Raw genomic sequence first — 19306 nt, 5'->3', positions numbered from 1 at the left:
GGGGGACTACTACTACTACTGGGGGCACTACAAGGGGGGGGACTACTACTAATGGGGGCAATACAAAGGGGGGACTACTACTACTGGGGGCACTGCAAATGGGGGGACTACTACTACTGGGGGCACTACAAAGGGGGGGACTACTACTACTGGGGGCACTACAAGGAGGGGGACTACTACTTGGGGCACTACAAGGGGGGGGCTACTACTAATTGGGGGCACTATAAAGGGGGGGACTACTACTACTGGGGGCACTGCAAATGGGGGGACTACTACTACTGGGGGCACTACAAAGGGGGGGACTACTACTACTGGGGGCACTACAAGGAGGGGGACTACTACTTGGGGCACTACAAGGGGGGGGCTACTACTAATGGGGGCACTATAAAGGGGGGGACTACTACTACTGGGGGCACTGCAAATGGGGGGACTACTACTACTGGGGGCACTACAAAGGGGGGACTACTACTACTGGGGGCACTACAAGGAGGGGGACTACTACTGGGGGCACTACTGGAGGCCTGCATAAGGGTGTTCTCTCTTGTGGCACACGGGGGCACTGCATATGGGCACTACGACAGGGGGCTGCCCAATCTTTATTTTTACCTTACATTAATCCCATATGGACCCGCCTCCTCCCTGGAACACTAGAGGGGGGGGCGCCGTAGCACACATATTCTTCGGACACACAGACGCTACTCCTCTGCCAGGGCCGCCTGCATGCATTTGCCCCCCAGGCTAAAAGTTGCCAGCCAGCCCCTGGTCTACAGTATGCAGAGTATCGCGTACGCAAAGCTGCGCCTGTTTTCGGATAGATCTCTGGCCATAGGGGCTGCACGCTCATAATGACGAAGGCTGGATAGGGGCGGTGTCGTCACAGAGATGATCGCATCCCAGCATACTGAATATCTGCGCGCAATCTCGCGTTCAACTCTGCATTAATCTCAATATGAGCAGAAAAGGAAAAAAACAAACGGAATGTAAAGCAAAATGTTCCCCCGTAAGGAGCAGACTCCGTAATTAGGCTAAATGATGGTTAAATAATATTTCCTGGTTATATGACCCAAGCTTAAGAAGCTCCAGTGACTACCATTAATATCTTTTAATATTCACTGATGAGAAACCATTAACGTAACGGTTATTTGCTGACGTCAGCAGCTTTTGTTACTCACTGTTTGGTGCACTGGAGCCAGTTACCTCCGTCCTTCCCACAGTTTCCCTTCTCCGTGCCTTCCACATTCAGCTTCTCATAACAGTTCTTGTCTGAACCAGCAGCTTCTGCCAAGGTGAGAATAGAAGAATGACGGACATGTGATAATAGGGATTCTGCCGGCCAGCGGGCATCACTACCAGGGCATGTGCACGTGGCATAATGAGATGCTGAAGTGCAAGACAGCATATTGGATGAGACTGGGAGACTGCCAGCCTACCCTGGGTGCAGGATGTGTGGCACTGGGTCCAGCATGGCTCTGAATCAGGGCTGTCCCTTTGAATTTAAGAGCGGCCTCCTGGCCGCTCGCATAGCTGTGGGTGACCACCCACAGCTAAAGCGAGCGGCCAAAATGATGGTCGTGATGGTCTTGACCATCGCGACCATCGGGCTTGCGACGAGACCCTTGAGGTAGGGTCTTATCTGCTGCAAGCCCAGGGGTGATTTTGGCTCTATCTGAGCCAAAATCACTCCCACTGACATCACTAGTGATGTCAGTGGGGCCAGCCCCAGACGGTAGGCGTTCCCATGGGAACGCCTCCGTCTGGGCAGCCACTCCCCCGGCACGCCCACCAAAGGGGGCGTGCTGTCAATCACCATGGTGCGAGACCCATAACGACGGCTTGGCCGTCGTTATTCGGGTCTTGCGCATGTGCACGACGGATCCACCTCCGTCGTACGCATGCGCACTTGGGCTACATCAGTGCTCGCGAGCGGGTCTGAATCAGGCCCAGGGTCCCGTGCGCACCACACACACTACACCCAGTATAGATACACCAGTGCACCTGCTTTCCTCTCCGCCACCATCTTGCGATGTAAAACCAGTGGCTTTGGTGGAAATCCAGGCACACTGATTTTCAGTTGGGCTAAATTCCGAAGTGCTGTCTTACACTTTGTAAGTTACCGATCTTGTGATCATAGATATCGCTGACAGTGCATACAAGCTTTAAACAGCAATCCCATGAAAAATTGGGATAAGAAAAATCATGAAAATATTTACTATTTTGCCTTTTTTTCTTCACGATGCTATTAATGACTTATAATGATGGCAACCACAGTACATGATGCAGGGAGCAGGAAGGCTTTGGAATGACGCTCTGAGCTCTGTCTGCATTGGACCATTCTCCTGTTTCCCCTCGCTGTCATACCTCCACCTTCTGTAAAGCATAAATAGGGACATTTGCCCGGGGGTGGGGCCTTGCGTCAAAGTGTGGGCCCTACGGGAAATGCCATACCAGCGAGCTGTGTCCCCTTTTTCGTCACACTGGGGACATGCCCATCGCTCTGGGCTCGCTACAAACGGGGCGGCTGTCAATGTTGATCGACAGCTCGCCCCGCTTTGTAGGCGGGGTGGGGGTTAGCTGGACAAATGGAGGCGTTCCTGAAGGAGCGCCGACCGTTTGTGGGCGGCCCTACTGACATCAGTCGTGATGTCAGTAGTGAGCTTCCGGCTCTATTAGAGCCGGAAGCTCACTAGAGTTTGCGGAAGACGAGACCCTACCACAAGGGTCTCGTGGCAAGCCCGATGGTCGCGACCATTACCTGGCCGCTCGCAAAAGCTGTGGGTGGTCACCCACAGCTTAGCAAGCGGCCAGGAAGCAAACTTAAAAAAAAAAAAAAAAGCGGCCGCCCTCATTCAGAACGAGCACTCGCTTTTTGCGAGCGGCTCTGCATGAGGGCCATAATGCGGTAGAGAAACTGCACCTACCAACTCACAGAAGTGGAAAAGCACCTTTGCGAGACGCTGCAAATACACAAAGGTCACAGAGGAATGAGACAGTCACTTACTTTGCCCCCAGATGTGTTTGCACTGATTGTCTCTGGTCTTGCATTCACCATTATAACAGCGTCCCTAAGAAATAGTTTATGTGGTCAGAACATGTTTATAAAGCAGCAAAATAACACCTGAAAGATGTAATAATAGGTCCCCCCTTATGGGGGGGGGGGGTGTTAGGAGAAAGGAGGTGGTCTTACCAGCAAATGGTTTGTTTACACATTGATGACACTGGTATTCACAGACAGCCAAATGCAGTATTATATCTATATATATATATATATATATATATATATATAAAAACACATACGCGCACACACACATACACACACGTGTGGCAACAGTAAAGCATCCTGAGACCATTCATGTGTGGGGTTACTTCTCAGCCAAGGGAGTGGGATCACTCACAGTTTTGCCTAAGAACACAGCCATGAATAAAGAATGGTACTGAAACATCCTCCAAGAACAACTTCTCCCAACCATCCAAGAACAGTTTGGTGAGTAATGATGGAGCACCTTGCCATAAGGCAAAAGTGATCACTAAGTGGCTTGGGAGACAAAACATCTACATTTTGGGTCCATGGCCAGGAAACTCCCCAAGACCTTAATCCCATTGAGAACTTGTGGTCAATCCTCAAAAGGCGGATGGACAAACAAAAACCCACAAATTCTGACAAACTCCAAGCATTGATTAGGTAAGAATGGGCGGCCATCAGTCAGTAGGTGGCCCAGAAGGTGAGTGACAGCTGCCAGGGCGAATTACAGAGGTCTTGAAAAAGAAGAGTCAGCACTGCAAATATTCACTCTCTGCATAAACTTAATGTAATTGTCAATAAAAACCTCTGACACTTATGTAATGCTGTAATGTTACCTCAGTATACCATAGTAACATCTGACACTTATGTAATGCTGTAATATTACCTCAGTATACCATAGTAACATCTGACACTTATGTAATGTTGTAATGTTACCTCAGTATACCATAGTAACATCTGACACTTATGTAATGCTGTAATGTTACCTCAGTATACCATAGTAACATCTGACACTTATGTAATGCTGTAATGTTACCTCAGTATACCATAGTAACATCTGACACTTATGTCATGCTGTAATGTTACCTCAGTATACCATAGTAACATCTGACACTTATGTAATGTTGTAATGTTACCTCAGTATACCATAGTAACATCTGACACTTATGTAATGCTGTAATGTTACCTCAGTATACCATAGTAACATCTGACACTTATGTAATGCTGTAATGTTACCTCAGTATACCATAGTAACATCTGACACTTATGTAATGCTGTAATGTTACCTCAGTATACCATAGTAACATCTGACACTTATGTAATGCTGTAATGTTACCTCAGTATACCATAGTAACATCTGACACTTATGTCATGCTGTAATGTTACCTCAGTACACCATAGTAACATCTGACACTTATGTCATGCTGTAATGTTACCTCAGTATACCATAGTAACATCTGACACTTATGTAATGTTGTAATGTTACCTCAGTATACCATAGTAACATCTGACACTTATGTAATGCTGTAATGTTACCTCAGTATACCATAGTAACATCTGACACTTATGTAATGCTGTAATGTTACCTCAGTACACCATAGTAACATCTGACACTTATGTCATGCTGTAATGTTACCTCAGTATACCATAGTAACATCTGACACTTATGTCATGCTGTATGTAATGTTACCTCAGTACACCATACTAACATCTGACACTTCTGAAATGCTGTAATGTTACCTCACTATACCATAGTAACATCTGACACTTATGTAATGCTGTAATGTTAACTCAGTATACCATAGTAACATCTGACACTTATGTAATGCTGTAATGTTAACTCAGTATACCATAGTAACATCTGACACTTATGTAATGCTGTAATGTTACCTCAGTATACCATAGTAACATCTGACACTTCTGAAATGCTGTAATGTTACCTCAGTATACCATAGTAACATCTGACACTTATGTCATGCTGTAATGTTACCTCAGTATACCATAGTAACATCTGACACTTATGTAATGTTGTAATGTTACCTCAGTATACCATAGTAACATCTGACACTTATGTCATGCTGTAATGTTACCTCAGTATACCATAGAAACATCTGACACTTATGTAATGCTGTAATGTTACCTCAGTATACCATACTAACATCTGACACTTATGTCATGCTGTATGTAATGTTACCTCAGTACACCATACTAACATCTGACACTTCTGAAATGCTGTAATGTTACCTCACTATACCATAGTAACATCTGACACTTATGTAATGCTGTAATGTTACCTCAGTATACCATAGTAACATCTGACACTTATGTAATGCTGTAATGTTAACTCAGTATACCATAGTAACATCTGACACTTATGTAATGCTGTAATGTTACCTCAGTATACCATAGTAACATCTGACACTTCTGAAATGCTGTAATGTTACCTCAGTATACCATACTAACATCTGACACTTATGTAATGCTGTAATGTTACCTCAGTATACCATAGTAACATCTGACACTTATGTAATGCTGTAATGTTACCTCAGTATACCATAGTAACATCTGACACTTATGTAATGCTGTAATGTTAACTCAGTATACCATAGTAACATCTGACACTTATGTAATGCTGTAATGTTACCTCAGTATACCATAGTAACATCTGACACTTCTGAAATGCTGTAATGTTACCTCAGTATACCATAGTAACATCTGACACTTATGTAATGCTGTAGTGTTACCTCAGTATACCATACTAACATCTGACACTTATGAAATACTGTAATGCTACCTCAGTATACCATAGTAACATCTGACACTTATGTAATGCTGTAATGTTACCTCAGTATACCATAGTCACATCTGACACTTATGTAATGCTGTAATGTTAACTCAGTATACCATAGTAACATCTGACACTTATGTAATGCTGTAATGTTACCTCAGTATACCATAGTAACATCTGACACTTATGTAATGCTGTAATGTTACCTCAGTATACCATACTAACATCTGACACTTATGTAATGCTGTAATGTTACCTCAGTATACCATAGTAACATCTGACACTTATGTAATGCTGTAATGTTACCTCAGTATACCATAGTAACATCTGACACTTATGTAATGCTGTAATGTTACCTCAGCATACCATAGTAACTTCTGACACTTATGTAATGCTGTAATGTTACCTCAGTATACCATAGTAACATCTGACACTTATGTAGTGCTGTAATGTTACCTCAGTATACCATAGCAACATCTGACACTTATGTAATGCTGTAATGTTACCTCAGTATACCATAGTAACTTCTGATACTTATGTAATGCTTCCTCAGTATACCACAGTAACATCTGACACTTATGTCATGCTGTAATGTTACCTCAGAATACCTTAGTAACATCTGACACTTATGTAATGTTACCTCAGTATACCATAGTAACATCTGACACTTATGTAATGTTACCTCAGCATACCATAGTAACTTCTGACACTTATGTAATGCTGTAATGTTACCTCAGTATACCATAGTAACATCTGACACTTATGTAGTGCTGTAATGTTACCTCAGTATACCATAGCAACATCTGACACTTATGTAATGCTGTAATGTTACCTCAGTATACCATAGTAACTTCTGATACTTATGTAATGCTTCCTCAGTATACCATAGTAACATCTGACACTTATGTAGTGCTGTAATGTTACCTCAGTATACCATAGCAACATCTGACACTTATGTAATGCTGTAATGTTACCTCAGTATACCATAGTAACTTCTGATACTTATGTAATGCTTCCTCAGTATACCACAGTAACATCTGACACTTATGTCATGCTGTAATGTTACCTCAGAATACCTTAGTAACATCTGACACTTATGTAATGTTACCTCAGTATACCATAGTAACATCTGACACTTATGTCATGCTGTAATGTTACCTCAGTATACCATAGTAACTTCTGATACTTATGTAATGCTTCCTCAGTATACCACAGTAACATCTGACACTTATGTCATGCTGTAATGTTACCTCAGAATACCTTAGTAACATCTGACACTTATGTAATGTTACCTCAGTATACCATAGTAACATCTGACACTTATGTCATGCTGTAATGTTACCTCAGTATACCATAGTAACATCTGACACTTATGTAATGTTACCTCAGTATACCATAGTAACATCTGACACTTATGTAATGTTACCTCAGTATACCATATTAATATCTGAAAAAAAGGTCTAAAACCACTGAAGCAGCAAACTTTGTGAAAACCAATACTTGTGTCATTCTCAAAGCTTTTGGCCATGGCTGTATTATAGGGACACTATTTACATTGTGCTCACTAGGGCTATAGTGCATTCGCAGGGCAGCATATTAGGATCTGATTCACCTCTGTAATTTGTCACTGGACATCACCACGAGTTATGGCAGCGCACCTGTGAATATGATAGCACTTCGCCCATCGCCTAGAACTAAATGGCCCCCTCAGTGTTAATTAACATTGATAGACAGTACAAATACCACTGGGTCTCATCAGGTTACCTGGTTTGAATCGCAGGCATAGCCATCTTGTTTCCGAAGGTTGGGTGGGCACTGTGAAAACAAAATTATATTATTGTATACTGAATGGAAACAATTTAGATGGGAAAAATACAGAGATGTTCCTATAAATAGATACATTTTAATTGTGCAGATATATTGTTAGTTACTAACTGTTTATATGTTTTTGTAAACTTCAACAAAACGTCTCCATTGCTTATTGCATTATATTTTTATAGCTTCTCTCCTCCTCCAAGTTGCCCTCTGTGTATTACCCGTCTATTGCTCTAAGTGTTGGCAGCGGTACATTTATGTAGAGGGTTTGGGAATGGCATCCCCATGGTCTGAATACTGACAGCGACAGCCAGACGGTCGAATTCCAGATGGATTTTGGTAAGTATGTTAACCAAAATCTTAAATCACCCTAACCCACCCCTCCCGCAGCCTAACCATAACCCTCCCCTCCCGCCTCCTAACCCTAATCCTCCCCTTCCGCCTCCTAACCCTAATCCTCCCCATAGTGCCTAACCCTAACCCTCCCCTCCTGCCTCCTAACCCTCCCCTCCCGCAGCCTAACCCTCCCCTCCCGCAGCCTAACCCTAATCCTCCCCCTAGTGCTGAACCCTCCCCTCCCGCAGCCTAACCCTAATCCTCCCCCTAGTACTTAACCCTAACCCTCCCCTCCCGCAGCCAGCAGTGTGTGGGGGGCAATGTACATATCACAGTGTGTGGGGGGCAATGTACATATCACAGTGTGTGGGGGGCAATGTACATATCACAGTGTGTGTGGGGGCAATGTACATATCACAGTGTGTGTGGGGGCAATGTACATATCACAGTGTGTGTGGGGGCAATGTACATATCACAGTGTGTGTGGGGGCAATGTACATATCATAGTGTGTGTGGGGCAATGTACATATCATAGTGTGTGTGGGGCAATGTACAGATCACAGTGTGTGTGGGGCAATGTAAAGATCACAGTGTGTGGGGGCAATGTACAGATCACAGTGTGTGTGGGGCAATGTAAAGATCACAGTTTGTGTGGGGGCAATGTAAAGATCACAGTGTGTGTGGGGCAATGTACAGATCACAGTGTGTGTGAGGCAATGTACAGATCACAGTGTGTGTGGGGCAATGTACAGATCACAGTGTGCGTGGGGCAATGTACAGATCACAGTGTGCGTGGGGAAATGTACAGATCACAGTGTGCGTGGGGCAATGTACAGATCACAGTGTGTGTGGGGCAATTTACAGTACATATCACAGTGTGTGTGGGGCAATGTACAGTACATATCACAGTGTGTGTGGGGCAATGTACAGTACATATCACAGTGTGTGTGGGGCAATGTACAGATCACAGTGTGTGTGGGGCAATGTACAGATCACAGTGTGTGTGGGGCAATGTACAGATCACAGTGTGTGTGGGGCAATGTACAGATCACAGTGTGTGTGGGGCAATGTACAGTACAGATCACAGTGTGTGGGTGGCAATGTACAGATCACAGTGTGTGGGGGGCAATGTACAGATCACAGTGTGTGGAGGGCAATGTACAGATCACAGTGTGTGTGGGGCAATGTACAGATCACAGTGTGTGGGGGGCAATGTACAGATCACAGTGTGTGGGGGGCAATGTACATATCACAGTGTGTGGGGGGCAATGTACAGATCACAGTGTGTGGGGGGCAATGTAGAGATCACAGTGTGTGGGGGGCAATGTACAGATCACAGTGTGTGTGGAGCAATGTACAGATCACAGTGTGTGGGGGGCAATGTACAGTAGATGAAGCATCAGTGAATGATCATTCTGCATTTCCAGTATGATTGTGAGTCACCTATTGGTGGTTGTCCGGTTGCAAGTTCATGTAAATGCCGCTACAAACTCCTTTCCTTGTGTTCATTTGTGCGGCCGAATGTGCAAGAACTGAGACTATCAATTTCAGCGTCCGTGCACGCTGTAATACCGCCTGGTGCGTCCAAAGACGCCACCAACAGTTGCACCATCGAAACCTATACCAGCTGCAACACTCACACACACTTTATTAAGTTTTAGCCATTTGTTATGTTTATTGCTTAGTTCTGGATGTTGGGTTATAATGCTTCAGTGGTCGCTCACAATTTAAGGTTTTATTTTCCCTTATTTCCTGTTACCTTGTTCTATAGAAACCACAGTGAATACTGGGCCTGATTCAGACCCGCTCGCAAGCGGGTCGATGGTGGGGTACTGCGCATGTGCGGCGCGTGCACCACGCATGCGCAAGCCCCGGAGTGAGAGAGAAATTCTCTCGCTCCGGGACTCACTACAAAAGGGGCGGCTGTCGATGTTGATCGACAGCTCGCCCCGTTTTGTAGGCGGAGCGGGGGGGGGTGGCTACACAAACGGAGGCATTGTGGGAGGCACCACTGACGTCACCAGTGATGTCAGTGGAGAGCTTCCTGCTCTGTTAGAGCAGGAAGCTCTCTGGGGCTTGCGACGGAAGAGTCCCTACCACAAGGGTCTCGTCACAAGCCCCGATGGTCTCGATCATCACCTGGCCGCCCGCAAAAGCTGTGGGTGGTCACCAGGAGGCCGCAACAATGAAAAAAAAAATAAACACCCTAATTCAGAGCGAGCGCTCTTAAAGAGCGTCAGGCTGTGAATAAGGCCCACAGTCCCTCCAGCAGCGCGTTAGTAGTCCCATTATATTCAGTTGGGAGAGAGGCGAGCATAGCAAGCTGTTATAGCAAGCTGGGAGAATATAGACCTGACAACTGAGATACAGTAAATGTGATCTGCTTTATAATTTAACATTGGGTTCTGCAAAATGCGTATGTAAAAGTCTTAGGGCCGTATTCAATTAGGTGCTAAAAGTCAGTTTCTGCGGAAAAGTATCGCGAGTGACGTAATTTTGCCTAGCAAATAGTTTCCTCTGTATTCAATTCCGAAGAGTTTTCGTCGTTGCGGAAACTCAATGTAATGGGACCTGCGAAAGTTTTGCCTATGAATAGGTGTCGAAAAAAAATGCAGAATTGGGGTTTTGGGGTGCAAAGCTGTGGGAACCCTCCTTCACCCTTGGGACTAAAAGTCTTTAGAACACCCCAAAAAAGTACTTTCGTTTTGGGGGCAAAAAAGTCCAAAGTTGGGGGACAAGCTTAAAACCTAGCAAAATAGACTCCAGGGGGTCCCCAAGTATGCACCAGGTGCTTCTAAGTTTGCAGGTGCTTGCGGAAGGTAGATTTTTAAAACATCACCTTTAGCAACTTAAATTTTCAGGTACCCTAAATTTGCTGGGACTATTTATTTAACTTATTTTGAGCCCAAAAAACTGCTAAATGCTATTCTTCACCACTTATACAAAGACGCAAAATAGCAGCAATTGAGAGCATTAAAGTACCCCAAATACCGTCAGCAGGGCTATTCGGGGTTATCTAGAGTGATCCCCAATGTCAGTGCATTTTTTTTTTGGGGGGGGGGGGGGGTCAGGCTGCTTTCCCCAAGTCCGACAGTACTTTTCACATGTTAGAGTTTCGCGGGGTCCCATTTTCGGGGGAAAAGCGGGCACACGCGCAATACTTCTTCGCATGCAAAACCAGCGATATAGGCGAAAAATCCAGCATGCGAAAAGTAGGGGACTTTTCGCCTGGAATTGAATATGCCCCTTAGTGCACGTAACAGTCTATCAGAGTTTGTGGTGTCCAACACTACCCTGTGCTGTAGGTGATGGAATAATATAATGAACGCCTTACCTGGCCCGAGTCTCCGGTGCAATGTTCTGTGATGTCACATTCATTCACCGCATAGCGACAGTCGTACTCACGCGGGAGGAACTACAAGGTCAGCATAGGATTTATAAGCAGAGAAATCTCCATCAGTGCAGCAGATACAGTTATACTTTATGCAATTGTTGCATTGGAGTGAAGTATGTACATTTCATTACCAACCATTCCTATATCACATTGGGGGCGATTCAATTCAACGCGAATTGAATAGCAGCCGGGAGTGAGCTCCCGAAGCTATTCAACTCAGTGCGCTGTGTGGTCGGAGAATGCCGGTTATCGTGGTCATCACCCTTGTGAAGGCGCAGTAACCGGCATTCTCTGACCAAAGTGTCGGGCACGCGGCTGTTAGTGCAGCGCTATGCAGAAAAACAGCCGCGCACCCGGCACTTTGGTCGGATTTCTCTTTGCATCCCCAGGGGGGTGCGAGAAGAAATCCTTAGCGCGCCCGAACAGCGCGGTGTATTGAATAGCTTCGCGAGTCCCTCCTGTCGCTATTCAATAGCGCATTTAAATTAATTTCCCTCGTAGATTGCCAGGAAATTAGCTACTACCCGAGGGTTCCGCTCACAATCCCCACCTGTGTAGGGATATTTTCTGATTACCGGACTGACCTGATTAATCTCGGACGGGTGGTGACCCTACGCCTGTGCACTGCTATCTGGATGACATTGTGCGGCTCTGATTACAGAAATATAGAGTGTAAGCTCCACTGGGACAGGGACTGATGTGAATGGCCAAACAGTCTCTGTAAAGCGCTGCGGAATATGTGTGCACTATATAAAGAACTGGTAATAAATAATTTAATACATTATAATCTCCGGTGTCTGATTTCCGAGTCACAGACATTAGGCTCTGGTTACAGCGCTACAATGAGCGATTCCTCCCTGGTGAGAGTTATGCATCACACATTATAGTAACTACAGCAAGGCTAGCCTGTACTCACCAGGCACGAAGTATTGCAACACGGCCCATCGCTGCAGTGCGCCCCGTTAGATAGAGAACATTTCTTGCAGCAATCTCCAACACAATCCTGGGTAAAATGTTTTGTCTATGAGAAAGGCGGAACACGGACATTGATTATCAGAAAAATTTAGAAGATAAATTGCTGCTTATGGACCCCTCTAATGCCATATGGGTCTCAAACTCGGTCCTCAGGTCCCCACACAGTTCATGTTTTCCAGGTCACGTAGCAGGTGCACAGGTGTATTCATTACTGACTGTCACATTTTAAAAGATCCACAGACGAAGCTAATTATTTCATTGGTGATTCTGTGAGGATACCTGGAAAACAGGCACTGTTTGGGGTCCTGAGGACAGAGTTTGAGAACTTGTGCCTTATATGGTATTTCACCGGTGGAAACCACATTTATCGGATTGTAAACAGCGGGGATCATTTACAACAGCCAGGTAAGAGGGACGTGTAGCACAAAAGCCGAGATCGCACAATTGTGATGTCAAGTTACGCGCTGAGCACTGCATCAATAAATGTGAGCAGTTCTTGTTTAGAATTTAGAGGGACAAAATTAAAAAACATACAGCAGCCGATTCAGAGTTACATGCAATAGTTTCCACATGTTGTAAGTAATGAGTCCATTCATTATTAGGGGACCGATGTGGCCGTCTGATATTCATCATCAAACTGTGAAGACAAAGGGCCTGATTCAGACCCACTCGCGAGCGGCTGTCCGCTCGCAAGTGGGTCGATGTTATGCACTGAGCATGCGCACGACGGAGGGAGCTCCGTCGTGCGCATGCGCCAGACGCGACAAGCGAAGGAAAGTCCTTCGCTCGTTGTGTCCGATCAAAGGGGGCGTGCTGTCAATGTTGATTGACAGCACGCCCCCTTTGGTGGGCGTGCCGGGGGCGTGCCTCCCTGACGGGGGCGTTCCCACGGGAACGCCTCCCGTCAGAAGCCGGCCCACTGACATCACTAGTGATGTCAGTGGGAGTGATTTTGGCTCTGATAGAGCCAAAATCACTCCGGAGCTTGCGGTTGAAAACCTCAACCGCAGGCTCCGGCTCGCAATTTCGATGGTCGCGATGGTCTCGACCATCGCGGCCATCACAAAGCACGCTCGTATAGCCTGTGGGTGGTGACCCACAGCTATACGAGCGTCCAGGAGGACGCTCCATGAAAATGGAGCCCGGCCCTCATTCAGAGCGTGCGCTCTGCTCAGAGCGTACGGCTCTGAATGAGGGCCAAAGTTTTTGTAGTTTGGCTGTGGGAGCCTAGACCATATATGTATGTATGTATGTATGTATGTATATGTATATATATATATATATATATATATATATATATACACACACACACACACACACATATATATAATACACATACAGTCAGGTGCATAAATATTGGGACAGTGACAGAATTCTCATATTTTGGCCTCTATTCACCACCACAATGGCTTTGAAATGAAACAAACAAGATGTGCTTTACCTGCAGACTTTCAGATTTAATTTGAGGGTAATTACATCCAAATCAGGTGAACGGTGTAGGAATTACAACGGTTTCTATATGTGCCTCCCGATTTTTAAGGGGCCAAAAGTAATGGGACAAACTAAACAATCCTAAATCTAACTTTCACTTTTTAATACTTTGTTGCAAATCCTTTGCAGGCAATTACAGCCTGAAGTCTGGAACGCATAGACATCACCAGACGCTGGCTTTCATCCCTGGTGATGCTCTGCCAGGCCTCTACTGCAAATGTCTTCAGTTCCTGCTTGTTCTTGGGGCATTTTCCCTTCAGTTTTGTCTTCATCAAGTGAAATGCATGCTCAATCAGATTCAGGTCAGGGGATTGACTTGGCCATTGCATAACATACATATATATATATTCGGCTCACCGCAAATCACAGCAAGGCGGATACATAATTATCGAGGTGCTCTAGGGGCTTATTAATGAATATGCCAATGAGGATCACCAGGATTTAACATTATTCCAATAGGAGCCTGCCCCTGTGATGTATTAGAAGTGATCGCTGCCAATGCATCATGAAACTGCGCATGTGCGTGCGCAGGGTGCCTGGAAAACTAAGCCCATGTTAGAAGAAGATTTGACAGATTTGGCTGCTTTTGCCGTGGAAAACAAGGGGATAGCAAAACCTCATATCTCCTGCGGATGCTTAATATTTGCAGGACCCCCCTTCCCACCGCGAATACCTTTAGATAAATATATACATCAAAATTCCTTGATTAAACTGCATTATTGAAATGTATGTACATGTTCTTAGAGCTAGCACTCTAAATGACCCTTGCCGGTGGCGACTTACTGTTCGTGATCCGCAGTCGCACTCTTCTCCTGGCTCCACGTACCCATTGCCGCACTCTGTCACTTCAAAGAGCTGTTTGAGAAAGGTGAAATGAAATTAGAGAATATTCAATGGCCCCGTCTTCATTTATTTGCAGCAACAGTGGTTTCTATAACTCTGTCTTGTGCCTCTGGAGCTGCAGATTTTCTTCACTTCACAATAAAAATCAGTAACTTCCAATGACTAAAATGAGCAGCTCAGGAGCTAGAGGCACCACTAGCGGCTATTTATTTGGGCACCAGGAACTACATTGTACTGGACAGGACAGGAAAACTGCCTGGAGCACTGGTAACGCACATTACATTCATGCCAGTCCTTGCACCAATGTTTGGCAGTGCCCACTCCTCATTAGGAAACGATTGAAGGTGAGGACAATTATCCCAGCTAAACGCTAACGATATTAACGTGATCAACGTTTCTTTCAAACTGTCTATATAAAAGGATAAAGGAGAATTTAGAGAAACGCACAGCCCAGAATGAAGGAAATACAAATGTCCACATACAGCTTAGGCCCTCATTCAGAGCCGCACGCTCTGAATGAGGGCCGGCCTCCATGAAAATGGAGCGTCCTCCTGGACGCTCGTATAGCTGTGGGTCACCACCCACAGGCTATACGAGCGTGCATTTTGATGGCCGCGATGGTCATGACCATCGCGACCATCGAAACTGCGAGCCGGAGCCTGCGGTTGAGGTTTTCAACCGCAAGCTCCGGAGTGATTTTGGCTCTATCAGAGCCAAAATCACTCCCACTGACATCACTAGTGATGTCAGTGGGCCGGCTTCTGACGGGAGGCGTTCCCGTGGGAACGCCCCCGACAGGGAGGCACGCCCCCGGCACGCCTACCAAAGGGGGCGTGCTGTCAATCAACATCGACAGCACGCCCCCTTTGATCAGACACAACGAGCGAAGGACTTTCCTTCGCTCGTCGCGTCTGGCGCATGCGCACGACGGAGCTCCCTCCATCGTGCGCATGCTCAGTCCAGAACATCGACCCACTTGCGAGTGGGTCTGAATCAGGCCCTTAGTTCCATGCACTACAAGTAGCCTTAAACATAACGCGTGAGCGCCGAGCGTCTATGTGTGCGACTTTTTACCTTCAAATGCATCTTATTCACACAGCGATGAGAATAGGAATAGCCATGCCACATATCATTTTAATCAGAAGCTGCCTGTGTGTCTTATTCACATAATTTTGCAAATAAGACGCATTTGAAGTTACTAAGGGGGTCATTCAGACCCGCTCACGAGGGAAGTTCGCTCGCAAGCGGGTCGATGTTTGACGCATGTGCGAGACCCAGCGAGCGACGAGAAATACGTCGCTCGGGGTCTCGCACCAAAGGGGGCGTGCTGTCGATGGTGACTGACAGCACGCCCCCTTTGGTGGGTGTGCCGGGGGCGTGGAGGCCAGACGGAGGCGTTCCCATGGGAACGCCTACCGTCTGAGTCAGGCCCCACTGACATCAGTAATGATGTCAGTGGGAGTGACTTTTGCTCTGGGCTTGCGGCAGCGAGACCCTACCGCAGGGTCTCGTCGCAAGCCCGATGGTCGCGATGGTCTTTGACCATCTCGACCATCATCATGGATGCTCGCATAAGCTGTGGGTGGTAACCCACAGCTATGCGAGGGTCCATGAGGACGCTCCAAAAACAGGTAGGAGGGCCATGATTCAGAGCGAGCGCTCTGGTCAGAGCGTTCAGCTCTGAATCAGGCCCTAAGTCGCACGAAAAGACGCTGAGCGCTACTGAGTCACGTCAAGGCATGGCGCAACTAGAAGGGTTGTAAGATGCATGTGGACACATCTGTAGTCGTACTTACCTGAGGATATCATAGAGTCCGTTCACACCGGCCTCAGGGCCTGATTCAGAGCCGGACGCTCTGACCAGAGCGCTCGCTCTGAATCAGGGCCCTCCTACCTAAACTTGGAGCGGCCTCTTGGACGCTCGCATAGCTGTGGGTTACCACCCACAGCTTATGCGAGCATCCATGATGATGGTCGCGATGGTCAAGACCATCGGGCTTGCGACGAGACCCTGCGGTAGGGTCTTGGTGACCGCAAGCCCTGGAGTGATTTTGGCTCTATCAGAGCCAAAATCACTCCCACTGACATCACTAGTGATGTCAGTGGGGCCGGACCCAGACAGTAGGCGTTCCGATGGGAACGCCTCCTTCTGGCAGCCACGCCCACCAAAGGGGGCGTGCTGTCAATCAACATCGACAGCACGCCCCCTTTGGTGTGAGACCTGGAGCGACGGCTTCCCCGTCGCCCCCCGGGTCTTGCGCATGCGCACGACGGAGCTCCCTCCATTGTGCACATGCGCACTAGGGCACCATCGACCCGCTTTTGAGCGCTCGCGAGCGGGTCTGAGTCAGGCCCTCACGCCCTGCAATGTCTGTTATTCAGCCATTGCACATAAGCTATTACACAGCTCCAGATTTACATCACCGAAGGTTATTGGCCAAAATTTTGGTGCCTTTTTTGTTTACCCATCAAGTGTATGCTACTATAATAAAAATTAACAGTTGGCATGCAAGATGAAGGAGGGTAAGGCCTATTAATCCTGCTTTACATATACAGGGATGTTGAAATGATCCTACTCGGATCCCTCTGGAGCAAGTTCTACAGCTCGTAAAACAAAGAGAAATTTGGACAACAGGTATTTCAGAGGATGTGCTAGCCGTTCATTGGAAAGAAACAGTATTAGTTACAAATGTTATCACCAGGTGGCAGTATGGTACTACAAATCACTAGGAGAGCAACACAGTTCTGCAATGTGTCCTCCGCTGCGGTCAACAACAGCTTCTACACGAAGAACAACATTCTACATAGCAGAACGTAACATGTCCGGTAGAGTATCCAGCACATGGTGTCTAATACTGTTTTCCAGACCTGGCAGGGAATAACATCCTGATACACCTGGTTCATAAAAAAAAACAAAAACATAACCAAATGTTGTATGGGCGAGATCCGGTGATCGGGGTGGCCAAGAAGTCTGAAAGCAGCGGCTGGTGACCCGTTCTTCTGTAAAGTGTTGCTCTTCATCTGATTTGGCATCGCACACCGCCAGCTGGTGACAAAATATTTGGCGAATTTTTTCTCCCAATAAATCCTCAGAAATACCTTTTGTCCAAATGTTTCTTAATTATGAGCCTTAGAACTCGCTCCAGAGTGCTCTAAGAAGGGGTACTGTAAATTTTACAGCCCTGTACACAAGTATACACACAATCCCTGTTATCTGGATGTTACAAAAATATTATACAACAGTTTATATGTCAAGAAATTCTGTACCTTGGTTGGTCTATTAAAAAGACACGATCCTCCTCCCCGGGACAGGAATTCCTTGAACTCAGCAATGCTGCACTTAGAGAATCTCCGGGAATGGTACACTCTGATACAACATGAAGAAAAGATTATTTTGGGATGTAGAAAGCATTACCCTGTATTTTGGTACCATGTGACAGGGGACGGGATGCGTCAATCAAATAAATGCTTCGGCAAGCTCCGGAAACGAAGCAAAACTTTCCAGAGCTTCTGCACGACAGGCAAAGGCATCTATAGAGAACTTTGCCTATAAAAGCGTATGGTGTCTATTTACTAAGCAGTGTTAGGAGACAAAGAGAAAGGAGATAGGGTACCAGCCAATCAGCTCCCAAATGTCATTTTTCAATGGCAAATAGGAGCTGATTGGCTGGTACCTTATCTCATTTCGCTTTATCTCCTAACACAGCTTAGTAAATAGACCGCTATGTGTTTCTTTCCATAGTATATGCCAGGGGTAGCCAACCTCGGTCCTCGTGCGCTACCAACAGTTCACGTTTTCCAAACCACCTAGCAGGTGTATTCATTACTAACTAACACATTTGAAAAAATCCACAGGTGGAGCTAATTATATCACTTGTGATTCTGTGAGGAGACCTGCAAAACATGCACCGTTGGTAGTTCTTGAGGACCAGGGTTGGCTACCACTGGTATATGCGATATATGATACATTCCACCCACTATCTCTTACAACAAAGCCAACTTGTGACTGCTGCCTAAATGTATATTCAAGGCATGCAGTTCACACTTCTACTGGGTCAGCGCAAGTGGACATTGCACAGTTCTCCCCTGGGGAGGCCTCTTATCACCAAGTTAAACTTGCTAGGAAAATATGTATTTTTTTATAACATTAATGCATACAAAAAGGTTACGCAGCCCCCAGACATGTTAGGGGAAATGCTACCTATAAATACAGTGTTTTCTCCCTACATACCCTGGATATTATTTGAGACCTTTAAAAGGGGTATTTGTAGCAAACTTTCTACAGAGGGCAGGAGGGGAAGATGCAAAAATCAACCAATCAGCATCTCGCTGTCATTTATCAAGTACATTCTATAAAATGATAGCTAGAACGATTGATACATTTGCCCCTCAGTCAGTGACATCACTATATAATAAACAATCGCTGTAGTAAAGGTCCAAGGAACTCAGCGCACATGGAAATACGTACCCAGTTTCCTCCATGATGCATCCTCCAAAGTTCTCAGCACAGTCACATTCTTCTGAAAGAACACTGACAATTACCTGTACATTCATTTGTAACAAAACTTTTACATAAATGTGTACCATCATATCTAACAAATGTCTACATAAATGTGTACCATCACATCTAACAAATGTGTACTTT

The 19306-nt window shown here is 45.8% G+C and overlaps 1 protein-coding gene across 1 annotated transcript in view; it reads right to left on the bottom strand.

Annotated features, from left to right (window-relative positions):
- The window catches only part of LOC148477110 (disintegrin and metalloproteinase domain-containing protein 23-like), a gene marked incomplete at its 5' end in the record, with an annotated part of 85689 nt that overhangs the window by 39081 nt on the left and 27302 nt on the right, over window positions 1–19306 (bottom strand). Inside the window, 8 exons of the mRNA XM_088457200.1 lie at window positions 1173–1278; window positions 2999–3062; window positions 7572–7622; window positions 11293–11373; window positions 12269–12373; window positions 14602–14673; window positions 17929–18028; window positions 19130–19178. Of these exons, the coding sequence (XP_088313326.1) occupies window positions 1173–1278; window positions 2999–3062; window positions 7572–7622; window positions 11293–11373; window positions 12269–12373; window positions 14602–14673; window positions 17929–18028; window positions 19130–19178 (628 nt within the window). The remainder of the gene's footprint in view (window positions 1–1172; window positions 1279–2998; window positions 3063–7571; window positions 7623–11292; window positions 11374–12268; window positions 12374–14601; window positions 14674–17928; window positions 18029–19129; window positions 19179–19306) is intronic.

Source organism: Taudactylus pleione, unplaced genomic scaffold, assembly GCF_031769625.1.
Source record: "Taudactylus pleione unplaced genomic scaffold, aTauple2 ptg000746l, whole genome shotgun sequence".
NCBI classification, from domain to species: domain Eukaryota; kingdom Metazoa; phylum Chordata; class Amphibia; order Anura; family Myobatrachidae; genus Taudactylus; species Taudactylus pleione.
The sequence above is the reverse complement of the archived record's forward strand: the minus strand, read 5'-3'. Positions and strand labels throughout refer to the sequence as shown.